The 19,072-nt window shown below is 46.5% G+C and overlaps 1 protein-coding gene across 8 annotated transcripts in view; it reads left to right on the top strand.

Annotated features, from left to right (window-relative positions):
* Positions 1-19,072, top strand: part of fbrsl1 (fibrosin-like 1) — a 251,886-nt gene that overhangs the window by 155,308 nt on the left and 77,506 nt on the right. For 7 of the 8 annotated variants that reach the window (XM_062543054.1, XM_062543055.1, XM_062543056.1 and 4 more), the window contains exon 5: positions 9,537-9,566. The exons of the other annotated variant lie outside the window; for it this stretch is intronic. In XM_062543054.1, coding sequence (XP_062399038.1) covers positions 9,537-9,566 — 30 coding nt within the window. The remainder of the gene's footprint in view (positions 1-9,536; positions 9,567-19,072) is intronic. 8 annotated transcript variants of the gene reach the window in all.

Consider the following 19,072-nt stretch of genomic DNA (forward strand, 5'->3'; position numbering starts at 1 on the left):
TAAGAAGAAAAAAAAAAACCCTCCTCCACATTTTTTAAATTACTGTGCCAGAGAGAGAGAGAGAGAGAGAGAGAGAGAGAGATGCCTTTTGTTGAGTGTGTGTGTGTGGGGGTGGGTTGACTCGCTCTAGCCCCGAGACCTCCGAGGTTCTGCTCCGAGACTCTCCTCGCTCCCTCTCCCCCTTCTCGCTCTCGCTCCCTAATGATTTCCAATGACTTTGTTCTCGTTTTATCTCAAGTTCAGAGATAACCCAAGGGCAGGCCAAATCCTCTGGCAGTCAATGCCACTGATTAAAGATCCTCCGACCAGCAACCACACCTCCAACACGCACACATCAAGGCGTTACCGGCGACCGCTAATATTGTGGTCAAGCTGGAGAAATTGCTCAGTATGTTTTGACCCACCACCACCTCCCTCCCCTCCCCCCCTTCTTGATTTATTTTTTTGTTCCTTTCCTGCTACTGTTCTGTCTGTGTTATCTGATTGTACATGAAACAATCCAATAAAACCAAGGCAAGAAGTGAACCCGTAGTCCAGGGCCATATGCAATGAAGAGAGAGGGCAAGGAAAAGGAGAGAAAAAGAGAGAGGGGAAGCTTGCGATGAGAGTGAAGAGAGAGAGAGAGAGAGAGAGAGAGAGGGAGAGAGAAAGAGAGAGAGAGACTTGAATGCGGGCCCAGTCAGTGCCACAGGACACTCATTTGTAATTCTTTAGCCCGCCTCTGACAGCTTTTGATCATTGCAGAGAGGGGGAGAGGAGGTTGGAGGCTGGGGGAGGTTTGGAGGGGAGTGGAGGGGGAGGGGGAGGGTGCTGAGCAAAAAAAGGGGTCTGAGGGGAAGGAGGGAGGAATTGCCCCCTCTCGCAATCGCTGTCACCCAGCGTGAATGCCCCTCTGGCCGAATGACAAGTCGAGCGTGAAACGCTTGGCTGCCCCCCGAAATTAGCAGCCGAGCCCCCCGGCGGCACATGCTTCTCATGACCAGTGCACAGTGGGCTGCCGCAAGACTCTTTTCATTACGGCTCTGCCGGCCGCCATCTCTGCCTCGCAGCCCCCCCACCCAGCCTCTGCATGTGGAAGTGTGTGTGGTTGTGTGAGAGAGTGAAAGTGTGTGTGTGTGTGTGAGAGAGAAAGAGAGAGAAAGTGTGTGTGTGCGTGTGTGTGTATGTGGCTCAGTAAAACTGAATCTGCACTGCACTTCACTGCACCAGCCAAGGCGAATGGAGAGATGGAGGAGAGAAGGAGAGATTTAGGAGAGATTCACGCAGAGAAAGACTACTGCTCTGCGTGTGTGTGTGTGTTCGTGTGTGTGTATGTGTGTGCGTGTTCGCGTGTTTGCCTGTGTCCGTGGTGAGACTGGTGAGCGTTTGCGTGCAAGCTGTTTCTGTCAGTGTATTTGTGTGGGTGTATATGTGTGGGGAACTAGCTTGAGAGCTAGCAAGAGAGAGGGAGAAACACAGAGAGAGAGAGAGAGAGGGGGAAAAAAGAAAAAAGGAAGAAAAAAAACGGGAGAGGGGAGAGAAAAAGAGAGAGTGAGAGAGAGAGAGAGCACGAGAGAGAGAGAGAGAGAGAGCGAGAGAGACTGTACAGAGCAATGCCCGGAGGCTCAATCTGTTCCTCACTGAGCTACATCAGTCTCGGAGACGGCGGAGCGGGCCGGGGGGAAGCGCCTGCCCTCGCTCCATCAAACTGTCAAGCGGCCAGCAGAGCTGCGCGCCGAGACTCACAGGCTGCCCTCGGGGCGAGTTCAAGTCAACATCCCATTTCCTTCCTTCCTCGGCTAATTTCTCCTACGCCCGAGTTAAATCTCCACCGCCCTGTGCCTGCTGCTGCTGCTGCTGCTGCCGCCGCGGCACTGCTGGGCCTCAGAAGCCATGGCAGAGCAGGGCTGGGGATCTGTGTGTGTGTGTGTGTGTGCGTGTGTGTGTGTGTGCGTGTCTGTGTTTGTGCGCGTGGGATAGAAAGGCGGGGGCGATACAGGGAGTCTCTGTGATTGTGTTTTGGGTTTGTGCCTAAGTGAGTGGATGTGTAATTTGTCTGTTTGTGTGTATATGGGTCTAAGGGTGTGTGTGTGTGCGTGTGTGTGTCTGTGTGTCTCAGAGGAGCTGAAGAGAACACGAGTGATGAGAGCTGGTGCCTGGTTGGTTGTGTGTGTGTGTGTGTGTGTGAGGGGGGGGGGGGGGGTTGTAGCTGTGGGAATTGTCAAGGCAAAAGGGAGCGACGGCAGTACTGCCGAGCGGCTCTGGGAGCCCCGTGGGGACCTCATAAAACAAGCCCCGCTCAAATCCACACTGTAAATCAGCCTGCTCCATGGTCACACCCCACTGCTGCTAGCACTTTCTCCCCCCCCACCCTCCCTCTCCTCCTCCTCCTCCTCCTCCACCTCCTCCTCTTTTTCCTGTGCGCTCCGTCTCTTTCTTTTTTTTGCACGCGTTCCAGTGCTCATTAGCTTCTCTCCATTCCTCTTCATGTTAAATTTCCCTCTCTGGAGTTGTGGGGGCCTCTCTGCTATAGCGTGGAGCGGAGTGTGTGGAGCGGTGTGTGGTGTGAGGCGTGGTGGGTGCCGCGCCGTGGATGGCTTTCCAGTCCGTTTGGCGGGGTTCTTGGCTGTGATTTCTCTCTTGCTCTCGCGCTCGCTCTCTCATGAATAAAAGCCGCCCGGCTCCCTCGTATCGCTCCCATTACATGCAGCAGGATGCCAGACCACTGTCAGAGGCAGCCAACACGACTCCCTCCCTCCATCTCACGGCGCACAGGCTGGGGCTGAGGGACTTGCAGTTGGACGGCTGAAGGCAGCTCTTTCATTTAAGCGAGGGTCTCTCTGGGTTATTTTGGGAGGGGGGAGGGGGTTTGTCTCCTCCTCCTCCTCTTTCTACTCATTCACCCCTGTCTTCTCTCCTCCTCCTCTTTCTACTCATTCAGCCCTCTTTTCTCTCCTCCTCCTCCTCCTCCTCTCCAATGTTCCAGCCCTCCTCTGTGTGGGCTCCGCCTGGAAGAGTGCTACAGCTGCGGCACGCACCGGCCATGCTGTTTACAGGAGGTCTGGGCTCAGTGAAACGCAGCCCTTCGCCTTCTCTCTCTCTCCCTCTCGTCTCGAGCTCACCTCGTGGCTCAGGTCTCTCCTCACGTCCTTGATTTAATGCGGCCCCGACCTGGGCCCCCGAGCCTCCTGAAGTCAGTGGATTCCTCCCAGGGATCCGCAGCCTCTGTCAGTTCCGTGCTGTCTCTTATTCATTCTGTCTCTCTTCCCACGTTGACCGGGTCCGATTTTGCAGAGCCTCTTCCTTCCCTTCCAGTCTCAGATCTGTGCTTTTTTCAGGCAAACCTGTATGGTAGGTTTAACTCTTATCTCCCAGGAATGTTATTGAATGTCTTGGCAGGGAAGTGTCTAAAACCGGGGGGTACCTCAGGGCTCGGTACTTGGTCCATTCGCACAGTCAGGTCACAGGTCTTCCACCTACGCTCGAGAGTTGTACATCAGAGATGAGCTTCGTGTTTTTCCGCTCTCTCGTCCACCCTGCTCACCTCTCTCTCTCTAAACACGGTCGATGTTATTAGCCGCCCCGCATCTCATGGCTGAAGCCTGGGATCATCTCCTCACTCCTGCTGATCAATAGGCCCCTAATCCCAGCCTCGCTGGCTGACCCACGGTAGTCATGAGACCTCCCATGATGCCCGGAGGCAGGGTCAGGGGTCAAATGTCTGTATAAATTTGATGCTTTGATCAAATGAAGGGTCTAGGAGGTGGTTTAGCACTCATCTTTTATTCAGGGGTCAAGTGGAATTGCCTTGGCCTTCCGTAATGCAAAGGGGCTGAAGGTCTTTTTTTTTTTTTTTTTTTTTTTTTCTGGTAGCTAGAGCCTGGTGAGTCACAGTCCACTACAAACCATGTGAAGACCTTGCTTGTTTCCTGCATGCCTTAGACTTAACATAACGTGTTTGTTTCTTGCTCCACGTCGGACTTTTGTCTTTTTTGCCGTTTTCCGTTTCTGAGGATAATGCGTTGCTATCCATTATTATACCCCGAAAGCCACTCCGCCTTGTACTGTCAGTCACACAGCCCCCACGCCTGTGTGACTGAGTTCCCCAAAAGCCCTTGATAGTGCCATCTCCACTCTGCCATTGCCAGGTCTCGCGCTGCATATTTTCATCTGCTTCACAGCAAGTATGGCCTCAATCAGCATTCAGCCAGACAGCCCCCAGCAGCGAGGGCCGTGCCAAAAGTGATGTGACTGTGTGAGGCTTTTTGTCTCTGCTGCCACCCCCTCCGAGACCAAATTCATTGTGAGCCTTCTTGGAATGTGACAGGTGGAACTGTGTTATCGATTTGGCTAGTCGGGTTTAATATGCTCAGGGGCGTGCAGCGTTTATTGTCTTCCCCCTCCCTGCTCCATGTCTATTAAAACGTCCCGGAAAGCAAAAGAAACAAGCGCTGAAATATCACACGGTTCCTATATATTTTTTTGGCATTCTCATCTCATTTTTCCCTTCTCCAGCACTGATGTTGGAGGTGAGCAGTGAGAGGGCTAGCCTGAGAGGGCAGGCCTTTGGGCCGAGACCTGCGGCGAATAAATCTCACGCAGCGAGTGTGTTGAAAGCTGCGTAAATGTCAAAAGCGTCTGGTCAGGGAAGGTGGGGCAGAAGCACTCACCGTGGCTCCCCCACGGACTCCACCCGCTGCCCACCCCGTTCGCTCCGCACTCGCACACCCCCCTCTCATCACCACCACCCATCCTGAACGCCCACCCCACTCCACCCTACCTCTGGGATGGTGTGTGGATGTTGTTGGCAGGTGCAGATGTTGCCTGCTCTGCGTCGGAGCTGCGAGCCGGGGGTTGGCTCTTTTTGGATCTCGGCTCAAAGCCCATGGGAGCCCTTCCTCCTGTCAGACAAACTTTTTTTCTCTTTCTCTCTCGCTTTTAACAACATCCCCCCAGACTTTGTGTGTTTGTGTGTGTGTGTTTGATGAGGGAGAGTGTGTGTGTTCTTCAAGCATATGTTATTGCATTTCCATCACTCGCACAAATATGCTTGCCTTTTCCCTGCATGCTTTTTGGAAGAGAGCAGCAAGTCGTTTCTCATGTGCTGTAAACGTTCTGGAATAGGGTATCAGTTATTTGGCCACCACTAGACCACCACAATCACCTCAAAATGCTGCCCTCCCACAAACACGCTAACAAACACACACACACACACACACACACACACACACACACACACACACACACACACTGCGCAGCAGGGCTCTGTTCTGAGCTCTGTCTGAGGCAGGCCCCCATGCCGACCCCACCACACTAGGGGTCTCAGATCTCATTTCAGGCCCCCTATCGAGCTGGTGTTGTGTCTGCTCCTCTCCTACCGAACAGCACGCAGTCCGTCCCTGCCCTCCCCTACCTTCCCATCCGAGTTCGATGTCCGTTAAGACAGGCACTTTGACTCTGGCTGGGCCCCCGTCTGCACGGTTGGCTGCAGTTTAGGTCTCCTCGGGGGCGGGTGGTGGGTGGTGGGGGTGAGCACCAAGCTGTGCTTTCTGATATTGTTTTTCCCCTTTTTCCTGTGGAGTGGAAATGGTTCAGTGGGGCCTCCGCTGTAGCTCAAGATCTCCTGGAGAGTGGGGGGAGAGAGAGAGAGAGAGAGGGGGGAATCTTTTTTTTTTGTAAAACTGTCTGACAGATATTTTCTTTCTCCCCCATTGCCCCAGTTTCAGTCACTCGCAAATAACTAGGAAAATGAGAATCACCGTGTGGGGGCCGAGTGTCATCTGTTGGGCAGCGCACGGAGGGGGAGTATATCTCTGTTAACGCCGGTGGTCTGTTTTCCATACAGTCGCAGCTTGCCAGACAGCGTTATGACCCGACGCATCAGCATGTTTGCAGAAACGCTGTCAACCGAAAAGGAGCTTATTATTTGAACAGATTATCCACTGCTCAGAAACAAACATTAGTTAAAAAAAAGAAAAAGAAAAACAAGGGCTGTTGAGCCAATGGCCATCTCCTTTATTTATATGCCATTTCATGACTGTCTTGCCTTGTCGAGAGGAGACTCTGGCTGAATGAGGTGATGATTGGCAGTCGCCTAAGCCACTTTGCCTTCTTTAATACCCCATACCTATAATGAATGTCTTGTGACAAGCAAAGCTGAGCAATCAGGATTTGTTTAACAAACATTCTGTAGAGAATCACTGGACAGGCTGTGAATGAATGTCTCCTCTAATCCTAAACAAACCCACGTACCCCCTCCTCCTCTTCCCCCATCGCTTTTTAAACGCGCACAATCCCACATGTCAGCCCGCTAAGATAGATTCGGCAGGATATGATTAATGCGAGCAAGAAAATACTCCTTAAATACCTGTTTTCTACATCTGTGGGTTTTATGGCTGTTCGTTCCCTGTGCGGTATTTGTTCCTGCAGTGCATTCTTCTCTCCGTCCCAGTGAACGCTAACAAAGACAAATTCAGAAGTGAAAATCTGTGTCTTAAATTGTGGTCCTCACAACGGTTCCTTGGCTTTTCTGCATACTTGGGAGTCATTGTTCCTCTTTTCATGCAAGAATGGCAACGACATGGGAGGTTGTGCGAAGAGGGCCTGTTTGATGATTTGCAGATAGAACAAGTATAACTACACACACACAGACACACACACACACACACACACACACACTCATACAGACACACACATACAGACACACACACACACACATATACACACACCTACACACACACCTACACATCTACACACACACACACACACACACACACAAACCCCGACCCCAAACACAATCACTCCCATTGAGCCACTAAATCTCTTGACTTAAAACTGTTCAGTCATTTGCCCTGCAGTGAATAAGAGAGAAAAGATGGATTCCTGCTGTGGAGAAGCTTTTCTTCCCTTCCCATGGCCACTGGCCTGCAGTGCTTATTGTACCCGTTACTTAATTACACATTGGGAGCCACCACACTAATACAAAAACCCTGTGACCCACTCCTGCCTTTGTGCAGGGCGCTGAAAAGGAGTTAAACAAAGTGAGGAAGGCCACTTAAATATGTTGCCACAGGAACTTAATTGACAGACTGAAGGCTGATTTCTGGAGCCCTTTTTTTCTTTTGCTGATGCTTTCTCAGCTTAATTTCTCCTTGTATTGTTCCTTTGCGTCAAGGTCTCAGAAAGGTCTGTCCTTTTTTCCTCTGTTCCACTTGGCATCGATCACTCAATGGTTTAAAAAAAAAAAAGGGGGGGGCCTTGCATGGACCGTTATATATACAGTGAGGAGAAAATGTATTTGATACCATGCTAAAGTTGCCTAAAAAGAGGAATATAAAATCATCATTTGACAATTGATCTTATTGCCTTAATTCAAAAAATGAGTAAAAATAAAACCGCTAAGGACACCAATTTTCTTTGCGATTGAAGAACGTATCGTAAATAAATAAATGTTCTTCCTAAATGCTAGGGGGAAGGAAGTATTTGACCCCCTATGTAACCCTATGGGAATTTAGCACATAGGGTTAACATAGGGGCAGGCAGATTTTTATTTTTAAAGGCCAGCTATTTCATGGATCCAGGATATTATGCATCCTGATAAAGTTCCCTTGGCCGTTGGAATTAAAATAGCCCCACATCATCACATACCCTTCACCATATCCAGAGATTGGCATGGGTCTTTTTCCAGTAGGCCTATTAGCCTGTTTGATGCTCATTGAGCTCAATGCAAATCAAATAGGCTAATAGGCCTTTTGGAAAAAGGACCATGCCAATCTCTAGCTTTGGTGAAGGGTATGTGATGATGTGGGGCTATTTTAATTCCAAAGGCCAGGGGAACTTTAACAGGATGCATAATATCCTGGATCCATGAAATAGCTGGCCTTTAAAAAATAAAAATCTGCCTGACCCTATGTTAACCCTATGTGCTAAATTCCCATAGGGTTACATAGGGGGTCAAATACTTCCTTCCCTTAGCATTTAAGGAAAACATTTATTTATTTAAGATACATTCTTCAATCACAAAGAAAATTGGTGTCCTTGGCGGTTTTATTTTTAGTCATTTTTTGAATTAAGGCATTAAGATCAACTGTCAAATGATGATTTTATATTCCTGTTTTAGCATGGTATCAAATACATATGCTCCTCACTGTATGTCCTAGCGGAGAGGGGAGGAAAGGGAGAAATAAGGATTAATGGGAGAAATGAAAGCAAGCAAACTCGCAAGTCTCGTTAAGAAAAGGGGTGGCGGGCGCCCACCTCTCTTTACAGTGCTAATGGAATCGTAGCCATTTGCATGCATATCATTGTTTCCATCTGCATAGGCGTAATAGTGGCCGTTTGTATCTAACGTACTCTGCAGGAGGATCTGTGATTAAAAAAAACTAAAATGGATGTAAGATCAGATATGCCGCATAATTAAAGACAGGCAGAAAGGATTATTTCTGTGGTGTTGCTTTTTATGTTTGACCATATGACATTTTGAATCAATGTATTACTTGCTAGTATCCAGTGAGAGACTCACATCAATCTGTACATGGGTGAAACATTTAGCTAGCTCTCTTATTTGCACTTGTGTTAACCCTGGCTCTTGGTCACACTTCCTTTTTTTTCGCAGATTGGCAGTAGGAAGCATGTAAATCATTCCAAAATTAGCTTCTTAAATGATGAAACGTTTCCTGGCATTGAACCTCTCTGTCTCCTGCATTGCTTTGCATAAAAGCCCGTAATCATATGGGTGAAAGTTAGCATGTTTGAGCGAAAGGATCATCGATGCAGAACCACACTGCTTTAACCTTCTCTCCCGCTGGATGGGAGAGCTTTAAAACCATATCTCATCTCGGTCGGTTAAGTCCCTCACTCCCTAAATCTGGTCTGACTGGACGTCAGGATGGACAAAATCTAATGTAGGGTCTTTGGCTTGAGAGCACACAATCTGACCAGTCCCAGTGCCCGCCGCTTATAAAGGAATTTGGAGATGAAGAGAGTTTGTGTGCTAAGAAGGGCAATGTCTTAATTACTAGCCTGTGGTGTTTCATGTCCTTTGGGTGAATGCGTGGTCATTTTCTTGTGGTTCTTATGACATTACATGGCTTGCCATATTTAAAGTAGTCTGGCCCTGAGTGAAAGGGTAGGCCTGTTTTTCATGCCCTCTTAGACAGTACGAAACCCTCTGATTGCTATCTGTCTAAATGGGAGGTGCTCTGCTTCAGGCAAAAAGAGAGAGAGGGAGCAACACTTCAGATTGTTTTCCTTCAGACGAGTGTCCACTACAGTGAATTGACTTAACTGAAAATTCATATCATCAGTAGGAAAGATGAAGTAAGAGGTGAATTTCTGAGCACTGATTTTCTCTCTCTCTCTCTCTGTCTTCTCAAACCACATGGGGAGGGGACGGGGACTTTCAAATTCCACCATTTCTTTGCCCTCATCTCGTCTTCTTTGTCTTGAAAGCTGTCACTGAAGTAGAGGAGTCACACACAAAAATATCATGTGCGGTGATAATGAGGTGGGGGGCCAAATGAATAATTCTTTCTGTTTCCCTCTCTCCTCTCTTGCAGTGTGACAGCGAGAGTGACATTGATGACAAGGTAAGCTTTATTTCCCCCCCCTCCATGTGTCTTGTTTACTTTTTCCAGCCACATGATGTGTGCGGCTCACCCCGAGTGTCAATCTCTGCCTGTTTTTCGCCTCAGATAAATAAGTCTCTCGTTGGCGTGGCAAGATGAGAGGTAGTAGAAGTTAGTCGTCGACACGACTGTTGATCATTTGCATTTGACGTGAGAGTGTGGGGGGTGGGGGGTGGAAGGGGGTGGGGTGGGGGGGGGGGTGGTAGAGGAGCATCCAGCACAAGGAGAGGCACATATCAAAAGGGAACGGGGATGCAGTTTTCAGGGGTGAGGTGGGGAGGGGAAGGGCGTTTGGAAGGGAATGACAGTGAGTGTCAGTGTTTCGGGGATGTCAAGCAACATTTCCTGTTTCAATTTTAGGTCCTCAGATCTAGTTTGGGGTTGGAAAACAGCCTCCAGTATGGGTGAAAGACTGATGCATTGTTTGAGCTTGCCTGAGACGTACATATTCATACTTTGCTGAATTATTGCCGCGGCGCTCGCATTTGCATGAAAATCCCATTTTGTCATTTTGTGATAAAATGTGCTGTAATGCCACTGTGAGTAAACATTTGTCACCGCGGGAGAGAGAGCAGGTAAGTGATGGATTATGGAATTAGACGCTGGTTATTTATATTGATCAGGAATTTGGGGGGGGCTCGGCACACACCACGCTGGGGAGATGGAGTCCTCTCTCCGCACTCTCTTATTCTCTTGTCACATTATTCTCATCGGCATTGATTATGGCCAAGAAGACGCTCCATAATGAGATTGATTTCAAGCCCTGGATCGCTGATTTCATTTGACAAAGCCCAGAACTGCAGTGTCCTCTACGTGCGTGCGGATATCAATCACGAGTGTTCTCTGTTCCGACTCAAATAGACGTTGATCTGTGTGGAAAATCCGGTGCTGGGTGGTTTTGGTTGCGCTAACAAACCTGGAAACTGATCAACTTCAAATGGCGCTCTCTGTCACAATACCTTTGCATATTATCTCCCAGGGAAAGATAGCACCATTTATGACTGCCACCATAAAAATGTTGACCCTCCAATGGATGCCTCACACGTGTTAATTCCACTGCAGTTAAACAATTACTCACTTGTAAACGAATGAGATAGCGTTGCTAATCTCCAGTAAGCTTTCCTCCCAGCTCTGTGGAAATGTCTGCACCTCGGCCCATAAATAATGCATTGATAGCGGGCGCAATTTGCATTAACCGTAGCTTGGCAGTCAATAGCCTTTTATCTCTTCATTGAACCAAGGAGCCCGGGCGGCTGCATGCTGTTTGACACGACAGGAAGAGGGCTTGCGGCCCTGTCGGATCCCATCCGGCTCACTAGCCGCGGGCCGGGGGGTGACGCAGTGGGGGTGCGGGTTGTCCGTGTGCCCGCTGTCCTCAGGTCGACCTGACCGACTGACCTCCCTGGAGCACCTCCGCCTCAGTACATGACTCCGTCAGGCACCTGCCACATGGACGTGTCATTATGTGCAAGCCCCCTGAAAATGGAAATGCCAGATGTCTTGGAGGGGGTGTTTTTTTGTTTTTTTTTCTCGATCCTTGTTTTTGCATTTTGTTTTACATGTTGTGTCGGAGCATGTGGAAGCAATTGCTTGAAGGGAATTCAAAATGCGGACTCTCTCTCTTTCTTTCTTCTCTCTCTCTCTCTCTCTCTCTCTCTCTCTCTCTCTCTCTCTCTCTCTACCTCCGTCTCTTCCTCCATCCTCTCCCAGGCACATCCATCAGGTTTTGTTTTCTTGTCCGTCGTGAAAGACCTGGTTGGAGGCGGAGGGGGTTGTGAGGAGGAGGGACTGGGTCATTTGAGTGCAGTATGTTGATTGACTGGCAGCGAAATCTTACTGAGCAATGGGAGGGAGGGGGGGGGGGGGGGCTTCTCTCAGAATGTGGCAAGGTCCACAGAATGCACATCACTCACTCACTCCATTCTTTTAGCCAGAGTTGAACTGAGGCAGTGCATAGGGGAATGGCCTTTAAGTCTGACAGGTCCTTGAGTTCAAGAAAGAGTTTTTTTTTCTTCTCTTTGTTAAGGTCTGTCATTTCATTTGCAGCGATGTTGGTCCGATTGGACAAAGATGTTGTCCATTTCACCATGCTTATGGAAGGCCGTGTCCTTTTTCCAGAAATCACCGTAGCATTTTGACTTTATCCACATCCGAGTGCACATCACTTTGAGACTCTCCAGAAAGTTATTATAACCACTGCAAATGTGGACCTTCCTTCAAAAGCCTGCATGATTGTGAAATTGCTGTCATTACACTCTGAAAGGAACACAACATGTGTTTAAACTGCTGGGGACGGGTTACGTCCCATAATCAACAGCCTCAAGAGTAGAGAAAACATACTTTTTATATAACTCTGCACGACTGACAGTGAGGTTTTTCCACTTGGCAAAAACGAACACTGTCATGTGTAATTGTGCACACTTTACAGATTGCCAACCTGTTAATTTCCCGCCACTGAAGAAGCAACAGGTGCCGTCTCCTCCTCCGATTCCAGGGAAAACAATGGTGCCTTTCACTTCTTATCAGAGCGCACCTGAACGCCCACATTTGTCAGGATTTAACAGATTACCCTAATTAGAATATTGCCTGCAGGTGCGCCTACTGGGTGCAATCAGTTGTGCTGATTTGAATAAACAGTCTCGCGTGCAGATATGGAAGACCAGAAGGTAGATTCTATGCTCATGTTGCATTCCAGACAACTCAGAGGTCTGAAATGTCTGACCTCCTACAACGAGAATTGCGTTGGAACACCAGTCGAAGTGGGTGGTCCTACTTGCCAGGTCGGGGCAAATCGATGTACCCCGACTTTGTTGAGATGCAGTAATCTGACGTCACACAACAATGGCACCATCTAAACGTTTACAACACGGCTATTGAAACTCAAAAAGAAGTCTGTGTTCAAAGTATTATGGGCTCTGTTACCTCATGCATCGTTTTTCCATCTGTGATTGGTTTATATAAGCAAGGAGGCTGGACTGCTGACAGTCAAATTACATTTTCAAAGATCAAACAAATGTCGACTTCTCATGACCAGCCATGTTTTTTGTTTATCTCCAACGTTGTTCACCTGGAACGCTTTGAGGTCGGACCTTGTGAGCTCCAAGTGGGATACACTGGACCTCCCAGTTGTCTGGAAGGCGGCATTAAGTTGATGGTAGCGCTGGAGTGCATTCAAATCCTAGCTAAACCACTTGTGGTCCTTGAGAAATCATTATAGCACAGGTTGTGATGAGCGGTTCATGCATTATAATCTGAATTATGTGGACTTGAAATTGGACCTGTGTACGTAAATGGTGTCATGGTCTCACTTTAACGCTTAGTCTCGTCACTTGGAGGACTTAATAATCTGATCATGTCCGTCTTTTGAACAAGTCCAACTAAAGAATGGACGCCTGCCGTGAAGAGCCTCCGGGCACTTTCTGTACGAGCGCTAGCTTTGAGTGTACTCAAAAGCGTTCAGTGTCTTGTCACATGTAGTCGACTGTGCACTCTCACATCTGTTTTGCGTTGGATTCCTGAGGTTCCACAAACAAATTTTGCATTGTGTGGATATTTCCTTGGGTTTGGCAGGCTCCCCTCAAACATGCGTTGTGGCATGTTGGAATGGCCAGGCCTGCTGGTAGTGCCTCGTTGTGGTGGAGTATGCAACCCTCTGGGAATTAAAGTCATGTAATTAGATTCCACATGATACAAGGTAGCCCATCCAGGTCCTACAAAATAGACACAAGAGGTTTGCTTAAAATGCATGTTGTTGTAATCCAAGGCCTTTGCTGGGATGTATCATATTATTCTTGGAATTGATGTAATGACATATCTCAGGCATTTAAACTGAGGTTTCAAGTTGAAGAGTTCTGTTGCCAGCTGAACACCAGTCCTGGTCTGTTAAAGATCCCTGGAAAAGCAACCAACACGCATAACCTCTCCGCTAACAGCGCAATAGAAATCTTTACCCAACACAACCTTTGCTCTTGACCCCTAGTGTCATCCATAAGGCCTCAAATTGCTTTATGGAGAAATGTTTTCTTTGTTTTATGTTCCTTTCAGAAGTCACGTCGTAAATCAAGGCCTGTGCGTAACTGTGCTCAATTAAATGTTCATAAATAGTCAAACCACATGTTGTTTAAAGGGCCTCTTTAACAGAGGCCCTTTCTATTAAACAAAGACCTCTGGAATGCTATGGGTTTCTTTTGGGGGTATTACTGCTTTATTGGATTGTGCATGGTGTCAGTTGAGTTCATGTATTTTTGTTTACTGTGGTCTCTCTGACTTCTACTATTGATTAAACATTAATTATGTCATGGCCCTAAGAGCATGTGTTGCTCATTACACACTTTTGCGAGGAAATCTTTATTTGAATGGCGGTGTTGTCTAGTGTTCATATTTTATGAAACAGGGCTTCAGAGGGCAGCCTAATATCTTTAAGAATATTTCATTACAAAAAAAGTCAGCGCATTTTACAGAGTGTGTTTTTGCCCACATGGCCGTCAATTAGATATTTTTATTTTGCCCTAAAACTGTTTTGTAGGAATGCAGAGATTGAACACATCATGTGCACTTTGACTTTCCGCCATGTGCAACAAGACTGAATATTTTCTATCTTGATTAACTTTGGGCCTCCAACTTGCTTTCAGAGAATGCTTAGTGAAATCTGAGAGGAGCATTTGAAGCTTAAAAACTGCACAATTAATGTGGCTAGTGAATGACATTCTATGTTTATGCTCATGTTTATGGCTCTTAGCTGACGCTTTTGTCCAAAGCGACATACAATCGATGTTATCATTATTACATTAACATTGAATTTAAAGGTTTATAGCAACGTCATATTGCTTAAATATCCTTTTACTTATTTTATAGATATATTGTCGTTTGATTGAGAGATTAACATTAACAGTTACTATCCAGTGCACAGATTATTGGTTCTATTTGGAAGTCCTGTGAAAGTAGAACATTGGTTTTGCCAGTATGAACTTCATCCAAATACTTTCGCTAACAAGCTGGGATCAGTGCTAACAATGCTGTTTAAGTGGTTGGTGTTGGTAGTAACAAACAAAACAACCTTTCTGTTAAAACTGGAAAGACTTCTCATAATGGTGCTCCCCTATTGCGTTCAGAGCTGTGGCTCTTTTATAGCCTATACAGATTGCACAATCATTTTTTTTGTCTTTTGCGATTGACCATGTCAGACTAGGATCATAGAACCCCAAATTCTTGCCTGCGTCTTGGTCGGGAGCATCTATCGTAGCCTTCTTAACACAGGAGTCGTAGGAGATCCCCCAAAAATTCTGACATGCTAGACTTGGTCGTATATTGCAGACAATGAATAGCTGGTCGTTGAATATTTCACATTACAGGACAACTCCTCCTTTGGCATTGTTCCCGACTTTTCATATTCGGGCTTTCTTTTTTGCAATGGAACAGTTTGGCAATTTAGAAATTTAGAAAAGTGATACAGAGCTGAGGATATGATTTGAAGACAGCTCAGTGACAAGAGGAGGTAGAAAAACACTCGGCCATAAACAAAATGGGGATTGTGTGTCTGCAATCTGCCCTTTAAGAAAATCGCCATGTTCATGTGAAGCACTATAAGTGGAAGATGCTCTGAAAGCACTTAACAGAGAGGGGGGTTGATGGGTCCTTGAAAGGAGCCCAGACCACGATGTGTAACTATAGCAATCAGTACCTGCATACTTGTTTGGAACAGCCGACAGCAGACAAGCCCAGATCCAGTTCTGGTAAAACTGTCACTTGCACATCAAGAAGCATCTAAAAATGTGCTATGGTAATGAAGGAACTCTTAATGAAGTTCATGTGAATTGTCTATTGATTTTTGGAGCTCTGCATTCAGTGGAGTTTAATGATTACCTTCCAGTAGGATAAATTATGTAACCATGTTATAAGTGTTTCTTTGAACTCTCTCACTTTTAATAGCAAATGTATTGTTTAGACTGTAAATGTATGTATAGTCTACTCAAGGCAGCTATTACAGTGACGGCATGTCAAATCTTTATGTGATTTCTCAATGTGATTCATTTCTCCTCAGTACTTTCACTTCCCCGCCGGTCTGAACAAAGGAATCCGTCAAGATCTGACTACAGTGTCACATCCTATGGACACAGCTATGCTCGTTAAAGTCAGGTGTATTTGTGGAGCACTAACTGGCAAATAACCACAGAAGCGAATTTCATTTCTTCCTATTCCCAGGACATTTTATCCTATTCCGGGCATTACCATATTCCTAGGACTGCTGCTTAATGCCTGTCGTACTTTCCCTGCAGCGAAGGGAAAGACCTTGACTGACACATTAATTCCTGCTTCTCTTATCTTCCGGTGTGGAGAATGAATGCAGTATCACATAGATGATGCCTTGCTGAAAGCTTATCAGTAATGGCTCGTCGGGCACTATTCTCCTAGGTGTTGTATCAAGGGGTGTCAGTCTTTTTCCTAAAGTAGCACGCGTCTACACATGCACACCGTGTCTGAGCAAAAGCCTGCATGTTTTGCCCCCCCCCCCCTTCCCTTTTTGTATTCCCTGCGTTTCTCAACCCCCCTTTATCTTTTGGTTTGTAAAAAAGAAAATGAATAATAATGTGGTCTTTTTAGCCTCTACCCTCCTCCCCAAACCACATCCACCGGCAGGTTCCCCCTCTGACTTCTCATATTCAATAACAAACGGCCCACCCACCAGGTCGTTGACAGGCCTAATAGTTTTTTATGGAGGTTCTAAAAAAAAAAAAAAAAACGGTGAAGCGGCTTAATGTTTCGACACAAGTGATCATCCGTCCTCATCTCTTTAATGAAATTAGATTAAGCGCACCTGGGAAAGAGCTGAGAAAGCAGAATGCCTCGCTGCCGCCTTTAATTTAAAACCAATTTGCAAGCAATATTCTCCCCAGCTTGGGATCCTGAGCGGATTCAAAATGGAGGAAGAATAAGATCGCGCCGGCACTGACTAGTTTAATTCCTGTCCCCACAGGCGGTGTGAAATTATAACTGACACGTACGACAGAGACTTTAATATGTAGATGTCATTTTTCTCCTGTCCGACTTTGTTTGTCTCAGCCGCAAGGAAAAAGGGCAGGCTTGCACAGCCCTGCGTCACCATGTTGGTTCTAGAGTAATTACAATGGTCTGGAAACACTTTTCTGTCTAATTTATATTAGGCTGTTTTCAATGTTCTCTCTTCTCCTGTTTCTCCAGCTCCAATGGAAGGGTTGCTTTGGTTGTCAAGGGATACATCTGTTGTACATTTGGTGCACAAATGTGCGGTGAGCCTTGATCACTGCTTTAAAGGTCTATTTGAATTCCAGAGGAGGAATTCAAGTCTCAAATGTGTGTTTGGGTCCTCTTTTGTGAAGGTTATTGTTTTGTCACTGGACATAGATCCAGGATTTTATTACAAAATGTGGCCGTCTGTGAGGATGTTCTAGAATGTTCTCACTGAGACTTTGGAATGGTCACTTCTGAAAAGGACTGGACAGACAGCTGAGGAGGCACAGCGGGAACATGCTTTAGTGATTTTGCAGGATAGGCAGACCCTTCGACGAGCCAAACCAAAGCAGACCCAAGGACATTTCACTGGGAGAAAGTGTCCATCACAGAAACCCAGATGTCCGGCACAAAGCACCTTAAGCGGTGTTCTTCGTAGATTTTCTTAAATGTTGTTGTCTAGAAAAGACCTGAAAGACAGTCAACACAATATCATTCTCACGATTCACTGAGAATTCCAGCACACATATTGTCATAGCTGCTAGTGTCTGGATTTTTCATCTTGGAACTTCGACAACCTCCTTGAGATTTACAAGATATTGGAAGCATAGCCCTGTTCATTTCCGTGCACAGCCTTTTTTTTGTCATGGTCTGTGTTTCTGTCAAGCTTGTATCTTTCTAGATATTGGCCTGTCTTACTAATGAGAGCAGGGTATCTAAGGTCTGACCTTACCGGTCTATTTTTATTCATTCACAATTAGGTTCAGACTAACAAAAGATGTTTGCGCTTTGCTCAAATCTTCCGACAAAGCTTCAAGTGACCTCAGTGCTCTTGGCTTAATGATTCACTTGTTGTGTTTGATTATCTTAAGTTAAGCCTGTGATGAGCAGGCTGTTTAAAATGGCATCCGTGCTGGAATGCTTGAGTATATTTCCTCTGCTGATGAACGAGGTTTTCAGGCAAGCCCATTTTTGGGATATCACAGCCATTTTGTTTTTTTAAGGACTAGTGTTTGAATAACTAGCCAAGCACTATAAACATTTTTCCACATCAGTAATAAAACCAAAATTGAGTCCATATTGGTTGCAGATGTCTTGAGGGAAAAAAGACGTTTCTTATGCGTATGTGTGTTAGATTTTAGCATTTCTGATCTTGCGTAAACATAATGCTTAAGTGCCTTTTATTCAATAAACATTGGTGGACTCTAATTACTTTCAGATTTCCCGTGTCTTGAAATAGAAGACAGGGTTTGTATGTTGGGAGCTGGGGCATGGAGACTCAACATGTGTTACACTGGAGAGAGTGAGAGAGAGTTGATTTTCCTTTCCAAGGAATGGCATATGCTATTTGGGCCAGTGTACGATACCTCCCCGTTGTCATTAATCCATGCCATTTGGCATCATTTTTTTCCCCCCCAAAGATATAAAGCTTTTCAATTTGTGACTAAAACCCATTGTTAGCACCAAGTGTACAAAGTTTTGCATTGCACTACAGAAATCGGGCTAATAGCTGAGCTAGCTGTTTTTGTGAGTTCTTTGATTTGTTCTTTGTTTAGAAGAGGAGGAGGAGGGGAGGAAGTGTTAACTTATAATTAGTCACCGAAGTGATGTATTTTGTTTTTCTTCTCCCTGCTGTGTTTTCATGGGAACTGCCCTATTTACATGCCAGCGCTAATGCTCTGTGTCGTCTTTGACTTAACGCAGGAAAATATTATGCCGTTAAAAAGCATTAACCATGACAAATATGTTTGACTGCAGGGGCATAGCCATGGAGTGAGTTGGTGACTGAATGTCATTTATTTCCAGGGCCATTTGGACCCAAAAAAAACACCCCCCTCTGTAACCCAGAGCAGCATATGGTGGATGTAAACCTCGCTGACATGGTCCGGCTCTCCCAGCGTGTGTCATGCTGTAAAACTACATGTCAGTTTCCACTTAGCACCCCGGCAACGCTTTAGAAAGGCATAAAAGAAGGGGGAAAAAAAACAACAACACACACACACATCCTCTCCAAATGTCCGCCGCATATGCCAGTCGGAGAAGGGGACAGGGCCAAACCTCAAGCCAACGAGCCCTGGAGTCACTCTGGCTTCCACGGGAGCTCTCTGCAGGCTTGGCCGTCTGATGTGGGGAGCTTTGAGAGGCCGGGGGAAGGCAAGGCGGCCCTGGGAGAGCGAGGCGGTGCTGTAGCGCCGTACCAAAACACACAAGACCCAGCTGCCTTCAATTAAGGCCCCGAGAAAAAAAAAAAAACGAGATGT

This window comes from Sardina pilchardus, chromosome 8, assembly GCF_963854185.1.
Source record: "Sardina pilchardus chromosome 8, fSarPil1.1, whole genome shotgun sequence".
In the NCBI taxonomy this organism is placed as follows: Eukaryota; Metazoa; Chordata; class Actinopteri; order Clupeiformes; family Clupeidae; genus Sardina; species Sardina pilchardus.